A 15,898-nucleotide genomic window follows, 5' to 3' on the forward strand; every position below is an offset into this window, starting at 1 on the left:
CCGACTCCACAGTTTATGCTTTTTCCTTGCGGCCTTTCTCAACTGGGTTTCTCCTTTGAATCACAAACAGGAAATTATTTGAATACTGATTTTCTCAATTCTCCCAAGAATGGTACATAACTCATACAACTTTGGATGCCTGGGGAAGAAATTAATTCCTTGTGTACAACAGATGCCTTAGAGCATTAGGGCTTAATTTTCCAGAGGAACCCTGGTTGAGAGAGGCTGCCATGAGGTTTTAGGAAAATGAATCTGGCAGTGGGATCACATCTCTGGGAGGAAAAAGCTGCAAAAGCACCTTAACAGCCTTGGAACTACTGGGATAAGCCAGCTCCAGAGGCTTGAAGAAGGAGGAACCCTACCTTCTCTGATTACTTGTCTTCCCAGTTGTCCTGCCTCTCCTTCATCCCTCCAACCCTTTCTTGTACTTGGCAGTCAGTTGCTAAAGCAGAGCCTTCCTGCTTGTAAGCCAGCAACACAGGCAGAAGCAGCATCTTCAGAGATGAAAACCACATAAGCCAGACCCACTTTTCTGTGAAGGTTGGAGGTAGAAAATTGGCACCGGTAAACCCATAACCCTTCCACAGAAATCCGTCTGGCAAATTCCCATTACCCTCCCTGATAAGGCTGAAGCACGCCGTCCTCTGGGAAGCCTTCTGTAATGGACTCCACCACCCTGCTCACCAGGCAGAAGCAGGTATTTCCTCCTCTGTGTCCCCAGAGCCCCATGTCCAGGACCTTGCTGGAGCCCCTGCCTGCTGTCACTGCCTGTTTCCATATCTGTGTCCTCCACCAGTCTTGGAGTCTCTCAGGGTCAAGACAATTTACCAGATTCATCTTAGGACGCCCTGAGGCCCATGGTGTTAAAGATGGCAACTGGCTTACCTAGAGTCACACTATAGAGTTGAGATTTAAACCCAGGTCTGTCTGACCCCCAAGCTTGCGTTCTTTTCACCATATTACAGGTCCTCCCAAAGATGAAGAAGTGGCCTTTCTGTGCTAAGCACCCAACCCAAACCTCTGAAGAGTTCAGTGGTGGTGCTATCAGAGTGAATCAGACCTCCAGGAGAGGCTTCCCGACAGACAGAAGCCTTGACGTGTCCAAGGATCTAGATAAGAAGACGGAACACAATGGTGTTTTAGGCAGGGTGGGCAGAAACAGAAGAAGGTATTACGTAGGGGAGGGGGAGGAATGGTATTTCAGCTGCCAGGGTGAGTTTGACTTCTTCATACAGTCATGGAACACTACCTGTACAAGAGGCTTTTACACACATTATCACTAATCCTTATGCTCTCTAATGCCTGTGAAACTTCCCAGGTGTTACTTTACAGACAAAAAAACTAAGGCTTAGAGAGTTAAGGGGACATGTCCAAGCCAACAGAGCTAGTAGGTGGGAGAGCGGAGATTCAAACCCAGGTTGGCCTGACTCTGAAGCCTGAGGTGTCCTTTCTATTACTCCATGCTGCCTCCTAAGGGTCAGAGAACTTCCCACATTGTCAGACTGATGCTGCTGCCTGGACCTCCTCCCTCTTGCATGGGGACTGCTGGTCAGAGGGCAAGAGCAGCTGCCCTCTCTAGCTCTAACCTTCTAAGATCTGGGGACCCTACATCCCCATGGACTAAACAATTTCAAGGACAAGGGTTCTGTGTGGACCTTATGAGCACAGGCTGGCCCTGTGTCTAGGCCTGCCTTGGATCTCACAGAGAAAGCCTCTAAGGTACTGCAGCAAAGCCGGTGGCAAATATAGGCTAAGAAAGCTGGATGGCTAAGAAAGGCAGGAGGGTCTGCCTTCCCTGAAATCCTCTGGAGGGTGTCAGCTGAGGTCAGAAAACTTTGGAAATGTTACTAGCAAGAGCCCCTAGGACAAGGGAGCAGGATCCTCCCTCTCGGTTGGCTGGTCACATACACAGGCAGGCCAACACAGGTCAAGGGGGGCAGGGAGGTCAGAAGATGGCAGGCCTGCCTGCCCTGAGTGACGGCCACTTGTTCAGGTCAGGAAGGGAGAAATAAGTGGGTTAATGGTTTTGGCCCTTGAGGCTGGGAGGCTAGGGCAGGGGGTGTAAATGTATTCTGTAAAAAGGCAGGTGGGCGAACTGTAAAGGTGGGGGCTAAGGGCATCTGTTCCAAGTAAACAAGCAGGAGTCATGCCCCTGGAACGGCTCAAAGGGACAGTCTTGGCCTGAGGGGTAAGAGTTGGGGGTGCTTCATAAAAGGCCTGTGCCTCTTCATTTCAAAGGTGTTCGATCTGGAAGCTGGGGAGAGGGACTCTTTTTAGAGTGAGTTCCCTATCTGTCTGGGGGCGACGGGAAGTGGGGAATGTAAACCATTGGACAATGGCTGGGGGGTACTGACTGATTATAAGGTCCAGCAAAGAGAGGCCCCATGGTGAACATTCCAATTCTTAGCTACAAATGTCTCATCGGAGAGCTTCCCAAAGGACAGAGTGGGTAGCATCTTGCTTGAGGACGTTTTCTAAGTCCCTGCTTCTGAGAGCAGTGAGTTCTTGCTCTGAAAGCATCAGTCATCTCAGGCACTGTCACCATATCTATGAGCAGTCCTGCCCCTCACATTGTGCATGCCCCAGACCAAGACACACTCTGACTGTTCTGGGGCGGGCCCCTTGTAGGCTGGGGTATGGGCCAGGCCTAGGTCTTAAGCCAGTGTGGCTGTGGCTGACAGAGGGTGGCAGGATTTGGGTGTTACCAGGCAATCCCTCCAGCTCAATCACATGACAAAGACTAGAAGATGAAATGGGGGTGTTGGGCTGGGGAGGCAAAGACTCTGGAACTGAAAATTTTCTTTGAAGACTGGATTTTGAAAAAGTGATTGGCCACAGAGGACAGTTGGCAGACGTTACAGAGAAGGAAATTATACCTCATTTAAAAGAAGCTATTTCAACCAGAACTCTTCCACAGAAAAACTAAATTGGAATGGGCTCCTAGGCAAGAAGTAGGGTTTCCTTCGTCCCTGACAGAATCCAAGGAAATGCCAGCCAGCCAGCTGTTGAAGAGGTTTCTGGAGGGAGAGAGGGCAGGCAATCAGGGCAACCTAGAGGACTTCTGAGGGCTCTTCTAGCTCCCAGGTGCTATGAAAAATGACCACTGACAAGGAGGACCTTGGTGTCCAGGCCGAAGAGAGAGGGTCTTTAGGCCTTTGAGAAGTGGCAGCGAGGGCATAAGCAGGCAGTCAGTGCCTTACTCACTCAGGCTTGGGCACTACACATCCTGGCAAGATGCTTCCCTCCCTATCCCAAGGAGAGGCTGGAGTGGGATGAAGAAACGGGACTGCTTGGGAGGTATCTGGCAGGGTGGCAGGTAACTCTGTATCAGATCTGGACAGGACCAGAGCAGCTTGAGTCTGGGGACGACACGTATTATCCCTCCAATTAAGTCAATACTCTCCAAAGGAAGGGGATTCAATCATTCAACAAAGATTTATTGAGTGCTTACTGTGTGCCAGGTACTACGCTAGGTGCGGGGGATGTACCAGCCATGGTTCTTGCCTTCAGGGAGCTCAGAGTCAAGTTAGGGAGAAGGCTACTGAATACTCAAAAACAATTCCAGATTGTGACAAGTGTGATGACAGAAAAGGGTGTCATGACCCAGAGTTAACGGAAGGGACCTAATTTAGACTGGGGTGTGGGTGGGAACAAGGAGGATGTCTTTGAGACCCAGGTTAGTAGGGATTTGAAGGGTCTCCTCCTTGTGCCACCAGCCTGCTCTGGTGGTCACAGGAGATAAGAGAGGACACTTTCAGGGAGAGTACCAATCAAGAAAATTCTCAGAGCATGTGCAGACAGGCAGGATGGTGTGGTACATCAAACAGCCGTAGGTAAAGAACACACTCCAGCCACAGAAGAGCAAGTCACACAGGCTACTCTCATGAAGTGCAGGCACCCTCGAGGCATTTCCAGCTCTGGGCAAGTAACAAGGCTCTGGGGGAGCATGGCATTTCCAGAGGAGAGGGGTTGCCAAAGTCCACACCCTCTCCTTGCCACCCCGTAACTGCCCCATTCACCCATGCTCTCACCTCCATCAAGCAGCTCCTTGACGGTGCGGTAGTCGTCGGCAAGGACAGCATAGTGCAGGGCTGTGCAGCCCTTGAAGCTGGCTCGGTTGTTCAGCCGGTTGTTGAAGTCATCCTCCCTGGTGACCAGGACTAGGGGGACAGCAACACAAACCCTTCCATTAGCAACAAATGCCATGAACCACCAATCTCACCTTCCTTCTCTTGGCATTTTAATTCCCTCATTCACTCATCTACCTACTTAATAAACATATAACGGCACCTACTATGTGTCTGGCCATCTGTGCTGGGAAAGAGGCCAGTTAGTTCCACAAATGTCTACTGACATCTATTATGTGGCAGAATTCATTTGGGGACACAGAAATGAATCAGAAATGGTCCCTGACCTAATCTGACAAGGGAAGCAGACAATAAACAGATGTTTACAGTATTGTTTAAGATAAATGCTGTTACAGATATAACAGGATGACACAGAAAGCCAGAGGGGAGCTCAGCTTCATGTGGGCATGAAGAGAGGATCCCAGAAGTCTTGAAGGGTGAAAAGAAGTTATCCAGGTGAAGAAAGAAGGATAAGGTAAGACAGAGGACAAGTAAGGGGGAGACAGAGACTTTTCTTAGCAGAATAGTAACACACTTCTCTACTCTGAAGATGTTTACAATCTAGTGAGTGTTTAATATTTTGTAAAGAACTTTTTAAGTTTATAAAAGCAGTTAAAATTTTGAAACTACAGGGAAGTACAAAGAAGAAAAAGCATCAGTATCTTAGCAACTTGAGAAACTGCAATTAATATTTTAGTGCATGTCTTCTTATGTCTATATATAGGCTGGATAGATAAGAGATATACCTGCATGTATATCCTACTAAATACACATCTCTCTCTCTATATATGCATATATATCCTACAAAACTGGAATTTACTATATTGCAATTTTGTAATCTGCTTCCTCCCCCTTAATAAACATACTGTGAACATTTTTTTGAAGGTGAGAAGAACAAGTATTTCCTGTGGTCAAAGAATCAAAACCCCTCAGGTTCACTCTAGTGCTAATACTAGTGACTCTCTTTTTTCAAACTGATACAAAGGAACCTAAAACCAGTTCTATCACTTTACAGGACCCTGTGGATTGGGTGACCACACATGTCCCTGTTCACCTGGGACAGTCCTGGTTTATGCCTACTGTCCTGGACAGTCCTGGTTTGGACAATAACTAGGGGGGAAGGCTACTACCCTACTTCTGGGGCTTTGGGAACCGAGACCCCGTAGAACAATATCTATTCTGCTCAGGTGATGGGGTTTCCTTTTGCCTCATGTAAAAATTATTGGAGTACTTGTTTTACATTCCCTCCTGAGCTTAGTTTGTTGGGGGAGGAATTTGGGTCCTACCTACCTGTAACTGCTTCTCCCCTAGTCCATGGCACAGGGCCTGCAGAGGGCAGGCTTCTCCTACCTCCCACTGGATAAAGGATGTAATTCAGTCAAGAGGTAACCTTGCCTATATAGTCAAGAGCAACAGACAACTCTTAAACCATTCTTTTCCAAGTGATCTTGGAATGCAGTCTATGCATTTTCCCCTCCTGCAAAACAAACTTCCTATTTAAAAAGTCCCCAAAGCCAGAAGACTGTCATGCCTCTTCCTAATCCTAACAGATTTAACTTACTGACCTTCCGCTACTTTGGCTGGCATGGTCACTTCACACAATTAAACTACTTAATTCCCTTAACTACCTTATATAGTAGGTATTATAATTCACATTTTATAGATGGAAAACTGAAGCACAGAAGTCACATAGCTAATAAATGGTTGAGTGAGGATTAGAACCCAGAGTCCTCACTCTTTTTTTCCATCATATCATGCTACCATCCTCATTTTGCAAGAGGGAATCAGCCCAGAGCCCAGATATTCTGGTCCCAGCCTTGGCTCCTACTCCCTTTTCTTTCCCTGCTCAAGTGTAGGTGCCAGCACACTCTCTGTGGAACTTACCCTATTAGAGGCTGGCCTGAGGTTTGTAGCTGGCACCTGGATAAGCTAGCTCAGGTGGAAGCAGTTCAAATGTCTGGTCAAAATGAAGTAGGTGGAGTGTGTAACTGGAAAACAGACCACACTTTCTTATGGTCTAGTGAATCAATGGTTCATCAACTCTTCTGCACCAGAGGCTCTCCAAACTGATGACCGCCACCCCTAGAGTGTTATCAGACCTTTCCTGGAGCAGGGAACACAGGAAGAGGGCCTCTGAGTAGCCCATTTGCAATGGCATCTGCATTTTTCTCACAAAGAGAGCCCTTTAAGGACCTAACTCAGAGATTAACTCTTAGTCACGAAGAGCCTTATCAAATCATGGTAATGGATCTCGTTCCCAGCTCACTGCAGATTAGAAGCAACCAACAAGGCTGGGGAAGAGGCTTCAGAATCAAGCACACTGATTACAATCAGCTGCTGTCCAGGCAGGGCGGGAAAAGAAAAGCACAATAAAAAGCCGAAAGAGGAACTCACAGAATTCAGCACCACAAGAATCCCTCAGGCACCAGTGAATTGCCACAAAGGACATTAACTGCTGGATATAATGATGAACCTGAGGAAAACTGATAGCTGGCTCAAGAAAGCAGGAAAGGTATAATCCATTTTACAAAGAAAATATTCATTCAACAAACAGCATTTAATGAACACCAATGCACAGTGATAGCTTCTGGAGATACTCTAATGAATAAGACACAGTTCTTGACTCTAAGAAGTTAACAGTCTAATTCAAGAATGAGACCTCTGAACGGATGAATTATTATAACACTGTATCATGAGCACAAGACAGAGCTATAATGTTACCATAAAAAGCAGATCAACTCAAGGGACACAGCTAGGCTATTTGGTTCAGGGACAAACATCAGTGGAGTAGCAGTGCCACAGCCCAGCTAATAAGGAACGTACATGAAGAAGGCCCCTGTTCCCCTCTGGGGTCTCATTTCTCATCATCCTGTTCCTAATGTTCTTTCTTGCCTCTGAGCTTTTGTAAATACTATTCCACTGCCTGGAACATTTTCTGCTCTCCCATGCCTTTAGTTGGTTAACTCCAATTCACTTTTAGGCCTCTGATCAAAAGTCACTTCCTCCAGTGATTCTTGCTAAGTAGTTATTCCTCCATAGAGCTCCCCTAGCATTTTGAGCATCTCCCAACTATGGTACTTATTACATTCCAATGCAATCACCTGTTTACTTGATTATGTTCCCCACTAGACCAAAAGTGCAATGAGGACAGGAAATGTGACTGTGACTGTCTTCCCCACAGCTGATCCCCAGTGCCCAGAACCGTGCCTGGCCACAAATATGTGCTTAACAGCTTACTTGTTGAATCAGCAAATGAACACATAATACATAAATAAGGTCCCAATATTACCTTTTTTTTTTATAATAATAGTAATAACAACAACAACAATAATGATGATGATGATGCCAGTGAATAGTATTTAGCAGAGGTAGTACAGTGTGGCTGTTAAGTAAAGTGAGCTCTGGAGTAAGACCATGTGTGTTTAGCTCCCAGTTCTGAATTTACTGACTGTATAATCTTGGGTAACTTACCTAACCTCTCTGTGCCAAGTTTTTTTATCTGTCAGTGGAGATGATAATAGTGCCCTCTCGTGGGATATGGTAAGGATTAAATGAGACACTGTGAGTTAAGGGGCTTGGAACAGGGCCTAACAGTACCTCTTAGTCAACGTCAGCTATTATCCTTACTGTCTAGTCTTATGCTTCCAAAAGTGCATTCTCTCTGTGAAGAGAGGCTTGGGGAATTCTGCATACACTGTTCCACTCTGAAAAGCATGGTTCTGAGTAAGAACCATCTATTTAAGTTGGCATTACTCAGCAGTTTCATGTTTGACAGCCTCTTTCCACTCAACCCTGGTTAAAATCCTGCAGTACTGGTGTTCCATGGAACACTCCTCGGAACTGAGTTGTGCGTAATTATCTATAAAGCACTTCACTTATTTATTTCAGAATAACCTTGTGAGGTGGACGTTCACTCTCCCCATTTTATAGATGAGGAAGTTGAAGTTCAGTAGAGTGCCATGGTCAGTCAGCAGTGGAGGAGGACCCAGTCCAGGTCAGCTAGGCCTGTTTTGTGCTCTTAGCAGTAAGTGCTTTTCCCCACACCGCTCAGTTTTAGAAGCCCTGTCCCAGGAGACCTTGCTGAAACCTCCAGATCTTCAGAGCTCATACTCTTCTCTATCCAAAAAAAAAAAAAAAAAGCAGCTGAATGTGGAAAGGAGCTGTGGGAGAGGTATGACACATGCCCTCACATTCTTACCCACGCTCACTGAGGAACAGGAGGCAAACCCGCAGAAGCTAAAGTGACTCGTTCAAGGCTGGCTCACCAGCTGGCCACCATGGTGGTCTTTTGAGGCCCCAAGTTTACAGCTGGTCTTCAGTCATTGAACTGTTCCCTTCCCAACAAAGATATCTACCAGTCTGCCTCCAACACAGGGTGAGATGGGCTCACGCTCCTGCTTTCCCTCCAAGCCAGTCATTCCTGTCCCTTCACCCTGTGACCACAGGGAGAATGACAGCATCACTCTGTCACCCTTCTGCTCCCACTTCTGCTTTTTGATGTTGCAAAGTCTATGCTGGGATGTCATGGCAGGTGTGCAACTGACATACACCCCGCAAGATTCCCCAGACTCAGCAGAGCCAAGGAGTCAGCAGAGGTGAAAGTAGTCTCTGAAGTCCTTCCCATAGCCCTAGCCACTCTGAAACTGCTGAAACTGCAAAAAAATACACTGACTCCCATAGTGAGAAACAGTGATTTAAGGTAAAAGCGTCATACACTCCTGAATCTTAGCTCTGCCACTTACTAAATTCTCCAATCTGTAAAATGGGTATGACAAGCAAAGATTTGAGGAATACTAAATATTTAAACATGAGAATCAAATTTGATAATAGGTTTTTAAAAACATTTCCAAAAACATTTACCAATCTACTTTCTCCCTTGGATTAGGCACTGAGGATGCAGAAGTTAATGTGACATGGCTCCTATCCTCATATTACTAAGTCTATGGGGGAGACTGAAAAAAGGTGTGTAAGGCAGGGTGGGTGGTCTCTGGATAATAAAAGCTTTACTACTGCTGACCTGTGGGGAGGAGAGGCAACTCTAGCTAAGAGTCTTTCTGTCAGGCTCAGCCTCTACCTGCCACGCCCAGGAACTTGTGCCATCTAATGGCATGCAGCATCTAGCAGTGCCTTTACAGATGAGAGCATGTCTGCATGAGAGGGAAACTCTATGACTAACCTGACAAACACAAGGATAACCTCTGAGGATCTGGTCTTTGAGGGTCCTTCCTACAGGAAATGATCACACCTAGGATATGGCGATTTTCAAATTAACATGTCCTCCTCTGTCTAGGAACCCGTAATGTATCCATATTCCTCTGTTTGACTTTCAGAGGCTCTCCTATCTAGCCCTAGTTAATGTCTCCAAATAGAATTTCAATTCCTCCCTTCCTGTTGGTGAGACCCTCTATGATGATCCTACCCCCTGGTGATCCTACCATGAATCCTCAGTAGGCAGCATTGTGTATTAGAAAGAGCATGAAGGCCAGAGTCAGACTGGGAAGCAAAATTCACTGTATAACTTTGATCAAGTTACTTAACATCTCTGAGAATCTGTTTTCTCATCTGTGAAATAGATATCATCACCTACTTCACAAGATTCAATGGCAAACCCTATTCAAAGACGGACAAAGGAAAAAAAATGGACAAAGGATCTGAGTAGATATTTCTCCAAAGACGATATACAAATGGCCTAAAACCACATGAAAAGATGTTCAACATCATTAGCCAACAGGGAAATACAAATCAAAACCACAATGAAAAACCACTTCACATCCACTAGGATGGCAAAAGTCAAAAACACAGGCAATAACGCGTTGGCAAGGATGTGGAGAATCTGAAACCTTCATACAGGGCTGGGGGTAAATGTAAAATGGTGCAGCCTCTTGGGAAAACAGTCTGGTAGTTTCTCAAAAGGTTAAACATATGGTTACTATATGACCCAGCAATTCTACTCCTAGGTATAAACCCAAGAAAAGTGAAAACATTATGTTCACACAAGAACTTGCACTCGAACATTTATAGCAGCATTGTTCATAATAGTCAAAAGCTGAAATAACTGAAATGTCTCTCAACTGATACATGGATAAACTGAATGTGGTATAGCCATCAATGAAATATTGTTCAGCTATGAATAAGGAATGAAGTACTGATAGATGCTACATCATGGATGAACCTTGAAAATACGCCAAGTCAAAGAACTCAGTCACAATAGATCATATATTGCATGATTCCATTTGTATGAAGTGTCCAGAATAGGCAAACCTATGGAAACAGAAGGTAGATTAGTGATTGTCTAAGGCAAGGGAGAGTTGAGAGAAGTGGAGAATGACTGATAATGGGTATGGGGTTTCTTTATGGGGTGACAGAAATGTTCTAAAATTGATTGTGGTGATGGTGTCAAAACCCTGTGAATATACTATAAGCCACTGAATTAAACACTTTAAATAAAGCGAACTGTTTAGAATGTGAATTAAATCTTAGTAAAGTTGTTATATTAAAAATCTATATAAGGGACAGAGCACACTTCCTGGCATGTAGTAAGGATATAATAAATGGTAATAAATTTATTATTGTGCCATTTCCTCTACCTAATGCCACTCTAATTAAGGCCAGAATCACCTCTCATGCTAACAAGGTAGAATGTCAGGCTCATTGCAGAGAGCCCATTTCATACTCGATGGAGGGTCACAGGTGAGTCTTGAAGGCTAATATTATCAGTCTTTCTCCAATACTCAGATAAATAAATATATAACTCTTGGAGTAATAAAAAAAATAATGGTCTCCATTTCCTGAGCATTTACTCTGTACCAGATACTGTGCTAGGAACTTTACAACTATTTTCCTCACAAGACTCATACTAGGCTGTTATTATTCCTATTCACTAAACGAAGAAGCTGCCATTTAGAGGTTAGCTTGTTTCAGGGACTATGAGTAGTTAATGACTGAACTGGTCTGTTCAATGCTGAGGTTTTTACTCTCTTCTCTATGCAAGTACACGGCTTCACGATTTCTTCCTTTCGTTTATCTATGTTTTACCCACTCTTTACAACTCAAGAAGCCTGATTTTTACTGATCTCCCTTTCCTCTCTGCATTCTACTACCGTCTAGTCCACATCAAATTAGTTAACACTTTCTTTCACATAATCTTTTGTGTTCTCAGATTGCTTCATGTGTAACACTCTTGAATACGGCAGGTGTTTGGTAAATATTTCTTTAGTGAATGGATGTTAATCTTGTTTCCCCAAGCAGAAAACACGTTTTTGAAGGACAGACACTGTCTGATAGATTTCTTTATCTTTCATCTAGAGAATGGTCATCTAGGCTGGCCTATGCCTGGAGAGGACTAGACTCTGCTTAAAAATGGTTCTCACAGACACCATGCTCTCTGCCCACAGACTGGAAGGTTTCTCCTTAAGAACAGGACCCTGCTCACCTCATTATACTTTATCATAGTACAGCATGGAAGCTGGCACACAGTAGGAGCTCAGGAAGGTTTGATGAATTAAAAAGAAGACTGGGTTAGCACTTATTCTATCGGAGACACATCAAGGGCAGCCTTCCCATAGAGACCCCCGAGCCCATCTTCTCTCACCCCCCGTGAAAGGGAAAGAGGAGAGCAGGAAGGTTGGTCTGGAAGCGTAAGCTGATAGGCTGCTGACCCTGCTTGTGGCCTCAGATGTTCAGTGTGGCAACCTCTCTGGCCCAGGACCCTCCTCGGACTGCAGACTCAGGTAGAGCTTTCCAGAACCCATGTCTCACCTGCACACCATCAAATGCAAAGAGTGGGGTAAACTCTTAATAATCTGTTACTCTGTTATCTATAGACCCATCAACACTCCGTCTGAACCTCTACCACCTCCCACCTCTCCTAACTCTCAGACAGGTAACACACTCACAGGGATCTACAGTCCCTTTGATTTGTCCAAAATTAGCCTGAGCTCACCTTCTCCTCACTCCCCTACCCTGATCTCGATCCTAACCAAAGCAGGAGTCTTTCAGGCCCAGGGATTCTCTGGCAATAAGAGGAAGGAGCCTGCCCTCTCTGCTTCTCAGCCAGCCATGCTATTTGGTTGGCCAAACTTGGTCCCTCTGTGCTCCCCATCTCTACACCAGCGTGTCTTTCCCTCTGACTTTTCTTCAAGATGTTAAAAACTCGCAATAAAAAACAAATACAAAATGCTGTAATTAATAGCCAATTCCAAGCCAACCCAGCATCCCTACTAATAAACCTCAACACTTGCAAAAAGAACAATAAATTCTGCCCCTCTCTCGTCCTGGGGTGGTCTCTTATATACACTCCGTGTGTGTGTATGTATGTGGGTAAGTGTGTCTACATATGTATTTATTTTCTTTTATCTCCCATCCAGGGAGGGGCAGAATAATGAACTGCGTGCGTCAGGGAAGATGAATCTGAGATACTAGGGAGCAGTGCAGTAAAAAGATTAAAGTGTTATTATTGTTGGGTTTTTTCCCCCATGGTCCATTGTGACAGCTCGACCGTCATCTGTAAAAAATGTCTCAGTGAGAGATAATCATCGGAAACTCAATAAAGCGTCAGGGGGAGCCTCAGCCCCCATCAATCACTGGGTGCCTGGAAAATTTCAGCCCTCTGTCTCCCTTCCTGCTATCCATATAAATGTCTCTAATATATTTTGTGTGGTGTGTGGGACTCATCCCTGATTTGGAACTTTTGATGAAAAAATATTTATACACAGAATATGTAAATCAGTTAAAAATCACAAGACTAATTCTTTGCCACCCCATCCCAGTTTGTTTCTTATTTTTATAAATGCATCAAATTTATTCTTTTTAATAAAACATGTCAACTAGTCTATCTCCCTCTCCTAGTCAAATGTATATACAGGTTTGGAGGGCTAAAAGGATGGAAACAATTAACCTAACTGCCTGATACACTTAATCTTGAAGTTGGCCAAAAGGCCTGATGGATGGACATTGCATTGCTCATCCTAGTGACTCTATAGTGGCTGAGACTGCTGAGAAATGACATGTAGAACCACTGGTGCTGGAGGTGTGACAAGACTCTGACAATGATGAGGAAGAGGCAGGGACATTATTAAAAATAATAACTTGCCCAAACAATTTTTGGCATGGCAGATTCCCAAGTCTTCCAAGACCCTGGACAAGCTGGAATTGTTGAGCTAAGTGTGGAGTGCATACAGGCTGATATGGCTGCTAGGTTCTCTTCAACAGCAGTTCTGCTGGCATTTGACATCATCTCTCTGCCTCAGTTTCCTTTAGTGCTTACATTATGAGGTTGCTGTGAGCACACAGTGTCAATAAATGTTACCTGCTGCTGTAGCTATCATCATCATCATCATCATCATCATCATCACCACCACCACCACCACCACCACCACCACCACCACCACCATCATCATCATCATCATCATCATCATCATCATCATCATCATCATCATCTTATTATCATCTCCCCCTTTTCCACCCCGGAAGGAATCAGTTCCTGCAGTACCATCTCCTCTAAGACCTTCAAGACTACTCTGCCTAAAGGATAACGTCGAAGCATCCTTATCTGGCCCCAATCTACTAACTACACCTTTACTGCTTATTACCCTCTAAAATGAATCTTCTGATGCATGGATGTTTCAGCCTAACAAGTTTACTTGCAGCCCTGAAACATATTTTTTCTGCTTCCTAGCTCTGAATGTTTTGGACATAACATATCCCTTCTCTGAATCACATCCAATCATACCCACTTACAGGCCCCTCCATAAAATTTTCTTATACTTCAAGGCTCAAATCCCATTTTATTTCCTGATGCTTCAGCTAGAGATTCTCTTCCCTGAGCTTCCTCTGATAGTCTTTGTTACCTGTACCTCTGACTGGACCCTTGTCAAACATTGTCTTGGTCATGTCTTCATTCTTTATTAATTGCTGTTCTTGCTAGCATTTTACATGTGCGTGATATCTTGTATTTTCTCAAAAATTTCGTAAGTACTCCAATTTGATCTTTACAATAAGCCTATGGTGTAAAAAATATTATTCTCTCAGATGAGAAAAATCAAAGCTCAGAGAGGTAAAAAGAATCACCCAAGATCACACAGTCAGGTGATGGCCAAGTCATTCCTTAGACTCTGAAATAATGTTTGGCTCTTTGCAGATAATAGTTTGCTACCACTGAAAAGCATTTGGAAGCTGTGTCAAAGACTCTCAATGAAATTCCATAATAGCCAATACCCAACAAGGGTAACAATGATGTGTAAAAACAGAAATTTACATTAATGGAATTCCTTCTATGTTCCAAGTTTTAGGCTAGGGCTAAATATACTACCTTTAACTCTCGCAATAACCTTTATTTTTTTTTTTACAAATAAAGAGACAGAGCCTCCAGGTACAGAAAATTGTTCCAGGTGTCACAGCTATAAAGTGTTCTGTACACCCATAATACCACGGCTTAAACACACAGACTCTCTAGGAATGAAACTTAAAGTGGCAAAATAAGGTCTTTTCTAGAGAGGAGAAGGTCCAGTTGAGTTTTTTAAAGCAGTTCAAGCACAAGTAGCCTAGGTCATGCTACTCAAAGAGTGGAAGTCTGTTAGAAATACAAAATCTCAGGTCCCACCCCAGACATACTAAATCAGAATCTCAGGGGCAGGGACAGGAATTTGTTTTAAGAAGCTCTCTTTTATGTCCTTAGGAGCCTTACTACTCCCATTGGAGTTTGCATCTCCAAGGGCACACCTCTCTGTGTGCCTGTGTAGGGCTGGGCATGCAGTGGGTGCTGGGTGTTAACTTACATTAGATAGATGAGCTAGGATAAGACTACTCCTTAGCATGTCCTGGCGAGGGGGAGAAATATTATAGAGAGCAGTTCCATTACCGCCAGTGGGGACTCCTAGCCATCTCCTGAACTCCAGGGCACTTGTCCACTGGTTTGTGATGTACCAGCTTGCATCGTCCTGTCCCCCATCTGAAGACACAGAGATGGGGAGGTCAGCTGGAGCAGGCCAGGACCTGCGGCCCCTGGGGCTGTGGGAAGAGGGCCACCCAGCTGGTGATGTTGTCTTTGGCAGGTCCAGCTGGGCAAGCCAGGCCCTCTACCCACAGAAGGGCCCTATGCCAACCCAGCTTCTGCACAACTCATCTTTATTCAGCTGCCACTTGGAACTGAGAAGAGAAGCTGACTTATAGCCTGCTCTGGCCACGTTTCTGCTGTGTTTTATTGTTTTAATTGTGCACATGAGAGGCACTCCTAATGCTTTCTTGCATTTCTGACAGCCCCAGACACCCAATGTTTATAACAGTTACTTGCAAGCAGCCAGCGGCATCCCCAGCTGGGCAACTTGTTTACTGTTACCATTAATTTATTGCCTCCTCCATCTGAGGACTGGGGCCCACCACCCATCAGACAGCCACAAGTGGAACTCTCCTAGAGTGGGAATGGGTGGGGCTCAAGGCACTGAATGGAATGTGGTCAAGGTCAGGGAATGATCTGACAGAGAAGCAGCTGTGATCTCTGAGCTCCCCTCCACGCATCCCCCTTGTGTGCCTTTGCTCAACCTGTGTCCCTGCTTAGAATATCTTTTATTCACTCTCCAAAGCCCAGCTCAAACCATATTTCTTCTTAGTAAATAACTTGCTCTGATGGTGAGCACAAAGTTTCTAGAGCCTTAGAAATCACATGGCTGACAGGAACCTGGGAGGCCATATAATCTAATGACCCTTTACAGAATCCCTGATGGGCAGACAGCACCGTCAGTGCCCCTTGAGTGGTGACTTGCTCAGTATCTCCA

The 15,898-nt window shown here is 44.7% G+C and overlaps 1 protein-coding gene across 4 annotated transcripts in view; it reads right to left on the reverse strand.

Annotated features, from left to right (window-relative positions):
- Positions 1-15,898, reverse strand: part of CLPB (ClpB family mitochondrial disaggregase) — a 236,013-nt gene that overhangs the window by 58,892 nt on the left and 161,223 nt on the right. For all 4 annotated transcript variants that reach the window (XM_074372574.1, XM_045508765.2, XM_010973081.3 and 1 more), the window contains one exon: positions 4,032-4,160. In XM_074372574.1, coding sequence (XP_074228675.1) covers positions 4,032-4,160 — 129 coding nt within the window. The remainder of the gene's footprint in view (positions 1-4,031; positions 4,161-15,898) is intronic.

This window comes from Camelus bactrianus, chromosome 10, assembly GCF_048773025.1.
Source record: "Camelus bactrianus isolate YW-2024 breed Bactrian camel chromosome 10, ASM4877302v1, whole genome shotgun sequence".
NCBI classification, from domain to species: Eukaryota; Metazoa; Chordata; class Mammalia; order Artiodactyla; family Camelidae; genus Camelus; species Camelus bactrianus.